We start from the raw sequence: 15,297 nt of genomic DNA, 5'->3' as shown, positions 1-15,297 counted from the left end.
GAGTTTGATTGTACCATTACAACACAGTTTTTGTTTCTGTGGGGAATTACTGGTGATTTCCGTTGGACCATGGAACAAAGAAGACACAAGAGACGAGGCGCGAGAGGACGTTTGGTCGGCTGCGTGGTTACTTTGCTTTTGTGCAGCGTGGCAACGGCGCAGATACGATATTCAGTCTCCGAGGAAGTTAACGAAGGAACTGTGGTTGGAAATATAGCAAAAGATCTGGGAATAGATAAAAGCACACTGAAAGACAGGAAGTATCGGGTTGTTTCTAGTAATGCCGATCCCCTTTTCCATGTAAACCAGAATGATGGTGTCTTGTACGTAAGACGGAAGATTGACAGAGAAGAGGTGTGCGCGCAGAGCAGTACGTGTTTATTAAATCTGAAAACCGTGCTCGAAAACCCACTGGAGGTGCACTACGTAGGGGTGGAGGTGCTGGATATAAATGACCATTCTCCCAGTTTCCCAGAGGAGGAGAAACGGTTAGAGATTTCAGAATCCGTGCTGCCCGGAGCCCGATTTCAGTTAAAAGCCTCACGGGATCGAGACAGTGGTGCGTTCTCCGTGCAGCAATACAAACTGAGCCCAAACGATCATTTCCGTTTGGAAGTTAAGGATAAAGGAGAAGATGGTAAAATACCAATATTAGTTTTGCAAAAATCGTTGGATAGAGAAGCAGCAGGAATGACATCCTTAGTGCTGACTGCAGTGGATGGGGGGAAACCCCCGAAATCTGGCGAGATGAATATTCTGGTAAAAGTTTTGGATGTAAATGATAACACACCCATTTTCTCTAAGGATGTTTATTCTGTTACACTCTTTGAAAATGCACCAGTAGGCACCACTGTTGTACAAGTGAATGCAACTGATCTGGATGAAGGTCAGAATGGAGAGGTGTATTACTCGTTTGGTAACAGTGTGAGTAATTCTGTATTCACACTTTTTGATATCAACCAATCAACAGGTGAGATAACTGTCAAAGGACTTATAGACTATGAGCAAAGGGACGAGTATGAAATTGAAATCGAAGCATCAGATAAAGGTCTGGCTCCGCTAACCACAGAGAAAAGTGTAATCATCAAGATAGTTGATGTGAATGATAACGTACCTGAGATTGAAGTTACTTCATTTTCAAGTTCCATCCCTGAAGATTCCAGACCTGGAACGACAGTTGCTCATATTAGTGTAAATGACTTGGACTCTGGTCTCAATGGAAAAGTTATTTGCTCCATAGGTGAGGATGTTCCCTTTACATTGTTGCCTTCCTTACAAGACAAAATGTATTCATTAGTAACCAAATCTCCTCTAGATAGAGAGAAACTGTCACAATATGATCTAACAATTTCTGCAAAAGATGCCGGTCAACCTCCATTATCATCTGAAAAGACCATAAGCGTTGTAGTGTCAGATGTGAATGACAACAGTCCAGAGTTTTCACAGAGTCCATATACTTTCTATGTGACAGAGGGCAACAAACCAGGAGCCTCAGTGTTTTCTGTTAAAGCTTTTGATCGTGATGAGAATGAGAACGCACTTATATCCTATCATATTCTCAGAGATGGAAGCGACACAAATAAATGGGCTTCCTTTTTAAATATAAACTCTGAAAATGGAGATATTTTGGCTCTAAAAAGTTTTGACTTTGAAACACTGAAAACGTTCCAGTTCCACGTTGTTGCCACAGATTCTGGATCACCGTCACTAAGCAGCAACGTCACAGTGAACGTGTTCATTCTGGATCAGAACGATAACGCTCCAGTCATCCTGTATCCAGTCAGCTCTAACGGTTCTGCTGAAGGTGTGGAGGAGATTCCCCGCAACGTGAACGCAGGACACTTGGTGACTAAAGTCAGAGCCTATGACGCTGATATAGGATATAACGGCTGGTTGCTGTTTTCACTGCAGGAAGTTACTGACCACAGTCTCTTTGCTTTGGACCGCTATACAGGACAGATCAGAACACTTCGCTCATTCACAGAGACAGACGAGGCTGAGCAGAAACTGGTCATACTGGTGAAAGACAACGGCAACGTTTCACTCTCAGCAACAGCTACTGTGGTTGTCAAACTCGTGGAGCCCAAAGAGGCGTTTGCTGCTTCTGATGTTAAAAGTTCAGCAAATGTGGAGGAGGACAATAACGTGACTTTTTACCTGATGATAACTTTGGGCTCAGTTTCAGCACTTTTCCTCATCAGCATCATCGTGCTGATTGCAATGCAGTGCTCTAAATCATCCACAGACTACACATCAAAGTACTTACAAGACCCAAACTATGACGGGACACTGTGTCACAGCATCCAGTACAGATCTGGAGACAAGCGGTACATGTTGGTTGGACCCAGAATGAGTATAGGATCTACTATAGTCCCGGGCAGCCATGCAAACACACTAGTGCTCCCTGACAGGAGACTGGCATCTGGAGAGGTAAGGTATTTTTTTGTGAAAACCCTGGCTTGTTTCCTCTGGCAGCATTATTTGTATATTTTTCATGAATTAGTTCAGCGTATCATCAACTGCATATACTGCATGTTCATGGTTTGTTTGGCATCGTTTTGAGAAGTAGGGTACATGACTGGGACCCGTGGGGTTTCAGCTGGAATTTGAATCATCGTTCGTCCTCATAAAAAGAGTCATAAGAAATGTATAAACAACAGCAGTTGATATAGGTGGACGTATATGCAATGTTGTTTTATGAGCTCCCTATTTTACACTATTTTCTGAAAAAGTAATACTAGTATAACACAATACTGTTTCATTGATTTGTTGATTAATACTTTGCGTGGTATCTTCTGAACTATTATTTGAGCTTCTGTGATGTACTCAAAAGTTACACATATAAAACCAGCTAAATTCGCTGTCCATGGTGCTAGCCCACTCTGGGAGGATTTGATGTCTCCATCTTCATTTAGAAGTATATGTTTTGCTTGTTAAATCAGCTGAAGAGGCATCTCATGCTGGAACTGAAATAACTTTAGAAACTTTGATTTCCGTGTAGTGAGCAACGAGATCGCATGGTGTCAGTGTGCGAGTGAAATAACAGCTTTATCTTGTCGTCACTGCATTCTGGTTCCACCTCTTCATAGCGCTCGCAGTGCGATCGTGACAGCATCGCTTGCGTTTATGTGTCTACCAGTGTTTTAACAATTCTTAAAAAAGGAGTGGGCTTTTGCATACCGGAATATGTGGGATTAATTTCTTACAACACGTTTATTAATCCCCTGAGGAATCCGTAACAGTTTTATTTTCATCATGGAACAAAGAGGATGCGAGGCAAAAAGGGCGAGAAGACGGTGGGTCGGCTGCGTGGTTGCTGCGCTTTTGTGGAGCGTAGCCTCGGCGCAATTACGCTATTCAATCTCCGAGGAGGTTAAAGAAGGAACAGTGGTCGGGAATATAGCAAAGGATCTGGGATTAGACAAAAGCAAATTGAAAGACAGGAAGTATCGGATTGTTTCTAGCGCTATGGAACCCCGTTTCCACGTAGATCAGAATGACGGCATCCTGTACGTAAGCCGGACGGTTGACAGAGAGGAGGTGTGCGAGCGAAGCAGTTTATGTTTGATCAATCTGAAAACTGTACTGGAAAATCCGCTGGAGGTGCACTATGTCGGAGTGGAAGTTCTGGATATAAATGACCATGCACCCAGTTTCCCAGAGGAAGAGAAAACGCTGGAGACTTCAGAATCAGTCTTGCCGGGAGTACGTATTCCGCTCCAAGCCGCACAAGATCCGGACGGTGGTCCTTTCTCTGTTCAACATTATAAACTCAGCCCTAATGATCACTTCCGTTTGGAAGTTAAGGATAAGGGAGACGATGGCAAAATACCTGTATTAATTGTACAAAAAGCTTTGGATAGAGAGGCAGCAGGAAGCCATTCATTAGTGCTGACAGCAGTGGATGGAGGGAAACCTCCGAAATCTGGCGACATGAAAATTCTCGTCAATGTTTTAGATGTTAATGATAACGCCCCTGTTTTTAGTCAAGATGTTTATTCTGTGATGCTTGATGAAAATGCTCCAGTCGGAAAAACAGTCATACAAGTTAATGCTACTGATTTAGATTATGGACCAAACGGAGAGGTAGTTTATTCATTCAGCAATAGTGTGAGTCACAAATTATTAAAGCTTTTCGATATCAATCAATCAACAGGTGAAGTGATTGTGAAAGGATCTATAGACTATGAGGAGAAGGACAAATATGAGATTGAAATTCAAGCATCAGATAAAGGTCTGCCTCCTCTGGCTACACAGAAAAGTGTAATTATCAAGATAGTTGACGTGAATGATAACGCACCTGAGATTGAAGTTACTTCATTTTCAAGCCACATCCCTGAAGATTCCAGACCTGGAACTACAGTTGCCCTTATCAGTGTACACGACTTGGACTCTGGTCTCAATGGAAAAGTTATTTGCTCTGTAAATGATGATGCTCCCTTCACTTTATCACCTTCTTTACAAGACAAAATGTATGCATTATTAACTAAATCCCCTCTAGACCGAGAGAAACAGTCAGAATACATTATAAAAGTAGCTGCAAAAGATGCTGGACAGCCTTCGTTGTCGTCTGAGAAGACAATACATGTTGTTGTAACAGATGTTAATGACAATAGGCCAGAGTTTTCACTGAGTCCATATACTTTCTATGTGACAGAGGGTAACGATCCCAGACCTGCTGTGTTTTCTGTTAAAGCTTTTGATCACGATGAGAATGACAATGCACTTATATCCTATCATATTGTCAGAGATGGAAGGGAAGATAATAAAGTAACTTCAATTCTTAACATAAATACTGAAAATGGAGATATTTTTGCGCTGAAAAGTTTTGACTTTGAAACAGTGAAAACGTTCCAGTTCCACGTTGTTGCCACAGATTCTGGATCTCCGTCACTAAGCAGCAACGTCACAGTGAACGTGTTCATTCTGGATCAGAACGATAACGCTCCAGTCATCCTGTATCCAGTCAGCTCTAACGGTTCTGCTGAAGGTGTGGAGGAGATTCCCCGCAACGTGAACGCAGGACACTTGGTGACTAAAGTCAGAGCCTATGACGCTGATATAGGATATAACGGCTGGTTGCTGTTTTCACTGCAGGAAGTTACTGACCACAGTCTCTTTGCTTTGGACCGCTATACAGGACAGATCAGAACACTTCGCTCATTCACAGAGACAGACGAGGCTGAGCAGAAACTGGTCATACTGGTGAAAGACAACGGCAACGTTTCACTCTCAGCAACAGCTACTGTGGTTGTCAAACTCGTGGAGCCCAAAGAGGCGTTTGCTGCTTCTGATGTTAAAAGTTCAGCAAATGTGGAGGAGGACAATAACGTGACTTTTTACCTGATGATAACTTTGGGCTCAGTTTCAGCACTTTTCCTCATCAGTATCATCGTGCTGATTGCAATGCAGTGCTCTAAATCATCCCCAGACTACACATCAAAGTACTTACAAGACCCAAACTATGATGGGACACTGTGTCACAGCATCCAGTACAGATCTGGAGACAAGCGGTACATGTTGGTTGGACCCAGAATGAGTATAGGATCTACTATAGTCCCGGGCAGCCATGCAAACACACTAGTGCTCCCTGACAGGAGACTGGCATCTGGAGAGGTAAGAGAAAAAAAAAAGCTTGCTATGTCATCCTTTTTTACTTAAAAATTAGATTGGTCCCAAGAAGTGGAACAACTGAAACAGATTAACTTGTGTTGGTGGAAAATAGGAAGTTGTGGAATGTTGTGAAATCTGGGTCAAAGTAGTTATTATGATAAGAAGAGCTTTGCTTTCTTGTGGTCAAGAAAACAGTTGCTTTTGAGAACACTCTTTCCTTTTTTAAAGAAAATGATTGTCTCTATGCTACATGTGTTTGTTTAGTATATGATCACATCTGACTTCTTTCAGACCTCTGATAACTTTGCAACAGCGCATTGACCAGCCTTGACTATTTATAATTTAAACTTTAATGTGTCTATTTCTGGCTGGTTCTGTCATAGTAGGTCATAAACTGGAAATGCATAATTTAAGCTAACTGTGGATAAGCCTTTGGTTCACTTCATTTTTGTTTCGTTTATTCCAGTAACTACAGTCTTTTCCTCTTAGCTTATCCTTAAAACATAACGTTGAATAACGTTTTCTGTTAAAGCGTTTGATCATGATGAGAATGACAATGCACTTATATCATATCATATTCTCAGAGATGGAAGAGAAGGAAATAAATTGGCTTCATTTCTAAATATAAACAGTGAAAATGGAGATATTTTGAGATATAAGATACATGTATAATCACAATATTACGTTACATTCATGTCCTTTCATTTTTTTAAATATATGTAGGAGTGTCACAGTAACTGAATACACACATGTAAGTACATTAAATTACATTGGACCATATAATACACTTTGGCATGTATTTGGCTCTAAAAGTTTTACTTTGCTCTCAGTGGTGCCCTTGAATACATTGTAGCACCATTCACTGAATAGTATTTTAATCCTGTGATGCTTAATTTTAAGTGCTATAATGATATAGTTGACCCACTTGCATCGTGGCTATTAATGTGGAATCCATAGTGGTGACATTTTAGAACCATGAACGAAGTAAAGTCAAATGCCTTTTCGAACAAATATATCCTTCATGATGTTTAAAAAGCAGCATCTCCATCTCATGTAGATGACACCAACCTCCATCTGATTTTACAAACACATTAACACTGTCTTCTTGTCGTTGGATATTTTAGGGTATACAATTTTAATGCAGGTTTCAATAACGTTCAATAATCTATTCGGGCGCCTCTGATTCTAGGAGGGTGTGTCGCTGTCCGTGGTGCTGAAGTTGTTTTTTCTTTTATTTAAGCGCAGTAATTTCTCTTGAAATGTCACATGAATGAGGAGTTAGTTGTATATTATTCGAAATGGTCGCATTTTGAAAAGGAAACCTTGATTCGAATGCTTAATATATTATCTAATTGTCTCTTTCCCAGTGTGTTTGTTGTTGTATGCACTTTTCACGGTACTATATTTTTGGTCGAAGAGGGTTGCAATAACGTTCTGGATCACATGGTGTCGGTATAATGGCAAATAGCGTGTCTAGAGTGAGTCGTCATCACCATTAGGCGCAATCCTGTATCTTGCCATACGTAAAAAAGGCATGCGCACGACACTAGCTCTGTTCGATTCCCAGGACTGGATGGCGATGGAACTCAGTTTGCAAAGGAATACGGCTGATTACTATATCTTTACCATACAAGTATAGATCCTGGATTTGTTTTGATGTACATGATGGAACAAAGCGGACGCCAGGCGTGGATAACGCGATGGAGGTGCGTCGCCTACGTGATGGTTTTGGTAACGCTGCGGAGCGAAGCCTCGGCTCAGATCAGATATTCCATCTCAGAAGAGGTGAACGAAGGAAGTGTTGTTGGAAACATTGCGAAAGACTTAGGAATTGATAAGGCTACGTTGAAAGAAAGACAGTATCGCATTGTTGGCAGTTCAACGGAACCCCTTTTTCGTTTGAATCCGGACGACGGTATCCTGTATGTCAGTAGGAAAGTGGACAGGGAAGAGATCTGTGAACGAAGCAACGCGTGTGTAATCAACCTTAAAACCGTGCTAGAAAATCCTCTGGAAATACATTATGTGGCCATCGAGGTGCTGGACGTAAACGACCACTCCCCCGTGTTTCCAGAGAAAGAGAAGCGACTGGAGATATTTGAATCGACGTCACCGGGAGCACGGTTCCAGCTCCAACCTGCACGCGACCCCGATGGTGGTCAGTTTTCCGTGCAGCAGTACAAACTCAGCCATAACGATCACTTTCGTTTGGAAGTTAAGGAGAGGGGAGAAGACCGTAAGATGCCCTTTCTGATTTTACAGAAGCAGTTAGACAGAGAGGCTATGAGAGAACACAAGCTTCTGCTAACAGCGATTGACGGTGGGAGGCCGGCGAGGTCCGGGACAATAGAAATACTGATTGAGGTGCTTGATTTTAATGACAACTCACCCGTTTTTACAAAGGATGTATATTCTGCTGTTTTAAATGAAAACGCAGCCCCTGGTACATTAGTTATTCAGGTCAATGCCACTGATTTGGATGAGGGCGCAAACAGCAACATCATTTACTCATTTGGTAAAGAAGTGGATGTATATTTACAAAAGCTGTTTAACATAGACCCAGAGACGGGCGAAATTAAAGTGAGTGGTTTAATTGATTTTGAAGAAAATGAAAGCTTTGAAGTTGATATACAAGCTTCAGATAAGGGCACGTTCCCCATGTCCACAGACAAAACTGTGACAATTAAGGTCATCGACCTGAACGATAATCCCCCAGAGATTGAAATTACATCATTTTCAAAATCAGTTCCCGAAGATTCCAGAATTGGAACAACGGTAGCTTTAATCAGCGTCAATGATTTGGATTCAGGCGCCAATGGGAAGGTGTCCTGCTTTATACGTGAAGACGTTCCCTTCGCTATATCTCCGTCCTTGCAAGACAATATGTACGCAATAGTCACCAAAACGCAGCTGGATAGAGAAGAAAAGTATTTTTATGAATTTACAGTTGTTGCAAAGGACACCGGTGAGCCACCGCTCTCATCTGAAAAGACAATAAGTGTTGTTCTATCGGACGTGAACGATAACAGACCACGGTTTTCACTGAGCCCATATACCTTCTATATTACTGAAAACAATGACCTAGTAGCACCAGTATTTTCAGTTAGGGCGTCTGACCTTGATGATAATGATAATGCGCATATTTCATATCACATTCCGAGGGACAGCAGTGGACATACTTTAGGTCTGTTTTTAAATATCAATTCAGAAAATGGAGATATTTTTGCGCTAAAACGTTTTGACTTTGAAACAGTGAAAACGTTCCAGTTCCAAGTTGTTGCCACAGATTCTGGATCTCCGTCACTAAGCAGCAACGTCACAGTGAACGTGTTCATTCTGGATCAGAACGATAACGCTCCAGTCATCCTGTATCCAGTCAGCTCTAACGGTTCTGCTGAAGGTGTGGAGGAGATTCCCCGCAACGTGAACGCAGGACACTTGGTGACTAAAGTCAGAGCCTATGACGCTGATATAGGATATAACGGCTGGTTGCTGTTTTCACTGCAGGAAGTTACTGACCACAGTCTCTTTGCTTTGGACCGCTATACAGGACAGATCAGAACACTTCGCTCATTCACAGAGACAGACGAGGCTGAGCAGAAACTGGTCATACTGGTGAAAGACAACGGCAACGTTTCACTCTCAGCAACAGCTACTGTGGTTGTCAAACTCGTGGAGCCCAAAGAGGCGTTTGCTGCTTCTGATGTTAAAAGTCCAGCAAATGTGGAGGAGGACAATAACGTGACTTTTTACCTGATGATAACTTTGGGCTCAGTTTCAGCACTTTTCCTCATCAGCATCATCGTGCTGATTGCAATGCAGTGCTCTAAATCATCCACAGACTACACATCAAAGTACTTACAAGACCCAAACTATGACGGGACACTGTGTCACAGCATCCAGTACAGATCTGGAGACAAGCGGTACATGTTGGTTGGACCCAGAATGAGTATAGGATCTACTATAGTCCCAGGCAGCCATGCAAACACACTGGTGCTCCCTGACAGGAGACTGGCATCTGGAGAGGTAAGAGAAAGGCTATAATGGATTAATGGAACTAATTGTTCATATCTATTGTTATCCATCACAGCTGGTATATTGTCAACCGTTCCATCAATTTTGAAATGGTGGAGCTCCCTTTTCTTTTCATGCTTTCATTCCCCGCAGGCAATACACATTTATTTAAACGCTGCGGACGTAAAATACAAAATAAAAAAAATAAAGAAACATAGCAAGTTCGTCTGCATTGTAACATCAGCTCGCATGGTGTCACTGCCTGTGGAAGTGAACGACTCTCGATTGAACATCCTGTACGTCAGTAGTTTAGAGCCATTTCCCGACAGGGTGCACTCGTGCTTCAGGGCGACAGCTTTGCGTAGCCTATTTCATCGCAACATATTTTTTTTTCGATAATCGGGAAACTGTTATTTATTTTTATTTCATTTTTGAGAATGTGTCTTCCTGTGTAGACATTTTTTTTTTTTCATCCATGATGGGACGACGTGGATGCACAGCGTGGTGGGACCGCCTGGTCGTTCTTATTGTTTGCTTAAATCTTACTTTGACTTCAGCACAGCTACGATACTCTATTCCCGAAGAGCTAAATGCCGGTGCTGTTGTTGGGAATATCGCTAAAGATTTGGGTCTGGATACCAGCGCTTTGAATGCGAGAGGATTTCGCATCGTTTCCGGTTCGACAGAACCCCCGTTTCAACTGAACAATAACGGCATCTTGCACGTTCACCGAAAAATCGACAGAGAAGATGTGTGCGAACGGATCAGTACCTGCGTTATCAACATAAAGACGGTGCTGGAGAATCCGTTAGAGGTGCATTACGTCGCAATTGAGGTTTTGGATGTAAACGACCACTCTCCCTCCTTCTCCGAAAACGAGACGCATCTAGATATATCAGAGTCGGCTTTACCTGGAGCACGATTTCAACTACAAGGTGCCAATGATCCAGACAGTGCCGTGTATTCTATCCAACAGTATAAGCTCAGTCAAAATGACCATTTTCGCCTGGAGGTTAAAGATAGTGGAGAAGATGGCAAAATTCCTGTTTTGTATTTGCATAAACCGCTGGACAAAGAAACTGCAAGAGTTCATAGATTACTGCTGACAGCCGTTGATGGAGGAAAGCCTGCTAGGTCAGGAAGCACTAAAATAATCATAAATGTTTTAGATGTAAATGATAATATGCCAGTGTTTGTAAAAGACTCATATACAGCGGTGCTGAATGAAAATGCACCTATTGGCACAACTATCATGCAAGTAAATGCCACTGATTTAGATGATGGCTTAAATGGGGAGGTGGTTTATTCATTCGGCAATAATGTTAACAATAAATTACGTAAACTTTTTGAAGTGGAAGCTAATACTGGTGAAATTATTGTGAAAGGACTGATAGATTTTGAAGCAAAAGACAGGTTTCAAATTAACATTAAAGCTTCTGATAAAGGTCCAGTCCCTCTAGCAACAGAAAAAAGTGTCATAATAACTATTGTGGACCTGAACGACAATACACCTGAGATTGAGGTGACATCCTTTTCCAGTGCAATTCCAGAGGACTCTAAACCTGGAACAACAGTAGCGTTGATAAGCGTGAATGATAATGATTCAGGTCTAAATGGAAAAGTTATCTGTTATTTAAGTGAGGATGCACCTTTTACATTGACGCCATCTTTACAGGACAATATGTACTCTATAGTCACCAGATCTCTGCTGGATAGAGAGCACCAGTCCAAGTATGACATAACAATAACTGCTAAAGATGCTGGTGAACAACCGCTGTCATCTCACAGGACAATAAGTGTCACTGTATCAGATGTGAATGACAACAGTCCGGAGTTTACAACAAATCCATATACGTTTTATCTTATAGAGAATAATGTTGCAGGAGCCTCTTTGTTTTCAGTGAGTGCATATGATCATGACGAGGGAGACAATGCACGTGTATCCTATCATATTCTCAGAAATGCAGGTTATGAAAATAAAGAAGTGTCATTTCTTAATATCAATCCGGAAAATGGAGATATTTTGGCGCTAAAAAGTTTTGACTTTGAAACACTGAAAACGTTCCAGTTCCACGTTGTTGCTACAGATTCTGGATCTCCGTCACTAAGCAGCAACGTCACAGTGAACGTGTTCATTCTGGATCAGAACGATAACGCTCCAGTCATCCTGTATCCAGTCAGCTCTAACGGTTCTGCTGAAGGTGTGGAGGAGATTCCCCGCAACGTGAACGCAGGACACTTGGTGACTAAAGTCAGAGCCTATGACGCTGATATAGGATATAACGGCTGGTTGCTGTTTTCACTGCAGGAAGTTACTGACCACAGTCTCTTTGCTTTGGACCGCTATACAGGACAGATCAGAACACTTCGCTCATTCACAGAGACAGACGAGGCTGAGCAGAAACTGGTCATACTGGTGAAAGACAACGGCAACGTTTCACTCTCAGCAACAGCTACTGTGGTTGTCAAACTCGTGGAGCCCAAAGAGGCGTTTGCTGCTTCTGATGTTAAAAGTGCAGCAAATGTGGAGGAGGACAATAACGTGACTTTTTACCTGATGATAACTTTGGGCTCAGTTTCAGCACTTTTCCTCATCAGTATCATCGTGCTGATTGCAATGCAGTGCTCTAAATCATCCCCAGACTACACATCAAAGTACTTACAAGACCCAAACTATGACGGGACACTGTGTCACAGCATCCAGTACAGATCTGGAGACAAGCGGTACATGTTGGTTGGACCCAGAATGAGTATAGGATCTACTATAGTCCCGGGCAGCCACGCCAACACGCTAGTGCTCCCTGACAGGAGACTGGCATCTGGAGAGGTAAGAGAAAAAAAAAAGTGAACAACTGAAACAGATTAACTTGTGTTGGTGGAAAATAGGAAGTTATGGAATGTTGTGAAATCTGGGTCAAAGTAGTTATTATGATAAGGAGACCTTTGCTTTCTTGTGGTCATGAAAACAGTTGCTTTTGAGAACGCTCTTTCCTTTTTTAAAGAAAATGAATGTCTCTATGCTACATGTGTTTGTTTAGTATATGATCACATCTGCCTTCTTTCAGACCTCTGATAACTTTGCAACAGCGCATTGACCAGCCTTGACTATTTATAATTTAAACTTTAATGTGTCTATTTCTGGCTGGTTCTGTCATAGTAGGTCATAAACTGGAAATGCATAATTTAAGCTAACTGTGAATAAGCCTTTGGTTCACTTCATTTTTGTTTCATTTATTCCAGTAACTACTGTCCTTTCCTCTTAGCTTATCCTTAAAACATAACGTTAAATCTCTTTTTCAAGCAATATTTAAAGAGATATTGTTTCTACAGCATCTGCAATTTGCGAGTTGGTGCAGGAGGATCTTTCAGTACGTAGATGTAGTCATTTGAAAAATATCTGTTTCTATTCATCAGAAGTAATTGTGCTCAGTGTGTTTTACATGCTTTTACACAGATTTTTTTTTTTTCCCTCAATATGCCTATCTATAGGTTTGTTATGTGTGTAAAGGGGGTGACTGGCTGGCTAACAGAGTTACTTGAGGTCTGTGCTCGCTGACTGAGGTGACTCAATGGTCCATGAATGGCTGCAGCCATGACAGAGAGAGGAGAGAGGGAGCCTGCAGCTGGTGTGCAGTGAATCACAATGTACAGTCAGTCAGGTGGGGCGGGGACACTTTGTTTTAGCAGGGATCGTCGCTCTCACTGGACTGCAAAGCAGCAATATATTTCAAGTATTTATTTGATTAGCTTGTTGTGCTTTGAACTTGAAAAATACTAGATAGAGACATAGCAGAGTGTGAGCCTACTAGCTTCTGTGCAGATGGTCCCTTTTCACGGACTAAAAATTAGGTCACATTTTAGGTCTGCATGCTAGGCTGCTGGGCTGATTTTTGAACACTGTGTGTTGCCCATAGCAACACACGAGGAGATCCACCTCTCTGAGTCTACTGGTTTCCACAGACTAGCACACGCTCAGTGGTCTTAGCAACAGCAGCAGATGAGGGAGGGGGGGATAGAGAGAGCTGTTAGAGGAGGGGGATGGGGAAGTGGCTTTTGTATGGCTCATCTATAGACATCTAACAATATTAAATGAAAATGGCTTCATTTGGATAGAAACACATGGATTATATCAGTGAAATCTTCTTTGTAAATCAGGCAACAGATGGTGCAGATATCGAAGCAATGGTGAAGGCGGGAATAGTTGAGCTCCTAATTAGAAATATAGAGATAATCTTTCCTCTCAAACAACTGGGTCAACCTTAGATTTCCCAGTAAATGACCGCAAGAAAAACATACTATTAAATCATTAAATGAGTCTTTGTTGAAAGCTGATGGGTTTTATTTGCACCTACTAAGCAGCATGTGAAATAAAGCAGGAAGCGGTACGAATGCAGGAAGGGAAAGTATCAGCTTCCATTCAGTGTAAGGCAGCAGCTCAGCTTCAGGCAGTCGGGGCTGAGCACTCGTTCTGCGCACTTCCTCTGTCCAGTTATATTCAGTGCTCTACTAGATAGCAGTAACTGCACGTCTCTGCGAATGTGTGCATATTTTATGAGCACGTGTTTGTGTGTGAGATTAAAGTGTGTGTGAGGCATCATGTGTTTAGAAATACAGCGGCAGTGATAAGCTGTGCCTGGACAGCAGATGCCAAGAAAAGATTTATCGATGTGATTAAAAATGAGTGCATCTCATTAAACCTAAAAAGTGCAGGGTAATGTCGGTGGATGACCGTGACCTGGTCATTTGTGAGAAAGTGTTACGTACTGGATTGTATGTCCCTGCACGCCTGTGACTTTGCCTTGGCATTTTTGGGGAGAGGAAAACAGATGAGCGAGGAGGAGTGGATGGATTACAAGTAGGGTCATGAGTTGCATTGAGAACACAAGTACATGATTCTCTTTGGTCTGATGAATCACTAGATGATACAAATTATTTTGCCTCGTTGACAACAGGCATATGTCAGTGCATTACTGTTGTATTGGTGTTTGTACAATGGCTGACTGTTAAGTGAATGCAGCCTGTGTATCATAGTGCATCCCTAATACATTTTCATTCTGCATGCTCTCTTTGGCGGGGGTGTGGCTGCTTGCTCCAGTGGCTTTGTCTGTCTGCTTGGTTTGCTTAGCAGTTCTGTGCAATTGTGTTTGCATGCTGAGAGTCTGCACTAAAAAAAAAAAATCACTCACAGTGCAATGACCCTCGTGTGTCTGTGTATTAAGCCTTTGTTAAGTGAGTGAGACCTTTTTCCTCATTTAACCATATTCAGAGAGAGAGAGAGAGAGAGAGAGAGAGAGAGAGAGAGAGAGAGAGAGAGAGAGAGAGAGAGAGAGAGAGAGAGAGAGAGAGAGGACACAGCTGTTAGAGCAAGACTGTACAGTACAGCCTGTAGTCAGCAGGCTGACAGAAGTCACTTTGTTTTATTTGGCTGCCCTTCTGCATTAGCACACACACACACACACACACACACTTTTCACAAGCAAACTTTCCTCCCTACGTTACACTCTTGCCTTTGCTTTCCAACTTTTTGTGATCCACTTCCTTAACCTTGTACATACATTTTATGTTAACCTTGCAAAAAAAAGTTCCGCTGCATTATCTGCTTTTCACTGTCTATTCTCGACTCCAAAATCTTTGGCCATACTGGAATATGAATGCTACTCCATACCATAT

General features: G+C 42.0%; 1 protein-coding gene and 1 pseudogene across 8 annotated transcripts in view; both read left to right on the top strand.

Annotated features, from left to right (window-relative positions):
* LOC311013230 (protocadherin alpha-C2-like) overlaps nucleotides 1-15,297 on the top strand; it is a gene marked incomplete at its 5' end in the record, with an annotated part of 181,695 nt that overhangs the window by 63,084 nt on the left and 103,314 nt on the right. The window contains one exon of one of the 7 annotated variants that reach the window (XM_084009220.1): nucleotides 70-2,430. The exons of 5 other annotated variants lie outside the window; for them this stretch is intronic. In XM_084009220.1, the coding sequence (XP_083865346.1) occupies nucleotides 70-2,430 (2,361 nt within the window). Of the gene's footprint in view, nucleotides 1-69; nucleotides 2,431-3,255; nucleotides 5,617-15,297 lie in introns of those variants that run through there. One more of the 7 variants, XM_084009218.1, reaches the window with a different exon arrangement.
* LOC311013250 (protocadherin alpha-3 pseudogene) lies at nucleotides 7,279-9,657 on the top strand (annotated as a pseudogene). The gene has a single exon. The product of its transcript is annotated as a protocadherin alpha-3 pseudogene (transcript).

Source organism: Eutrigla gurnardus (genome assembly GCF_963514095.1).
Source record: "Eutrigla gurnardus genome assembly, chromosome: 5".
Classification (NCBI taxonomy): Eukaryota; Metazoa; Chordata; class Actinopteri; order Perciformes; family Triglidae; genus Eutrigla; species Eutrigla gurnardus.
This window is presented reverse-complemented; position numbering and strand designations above follow the sequence as displayed.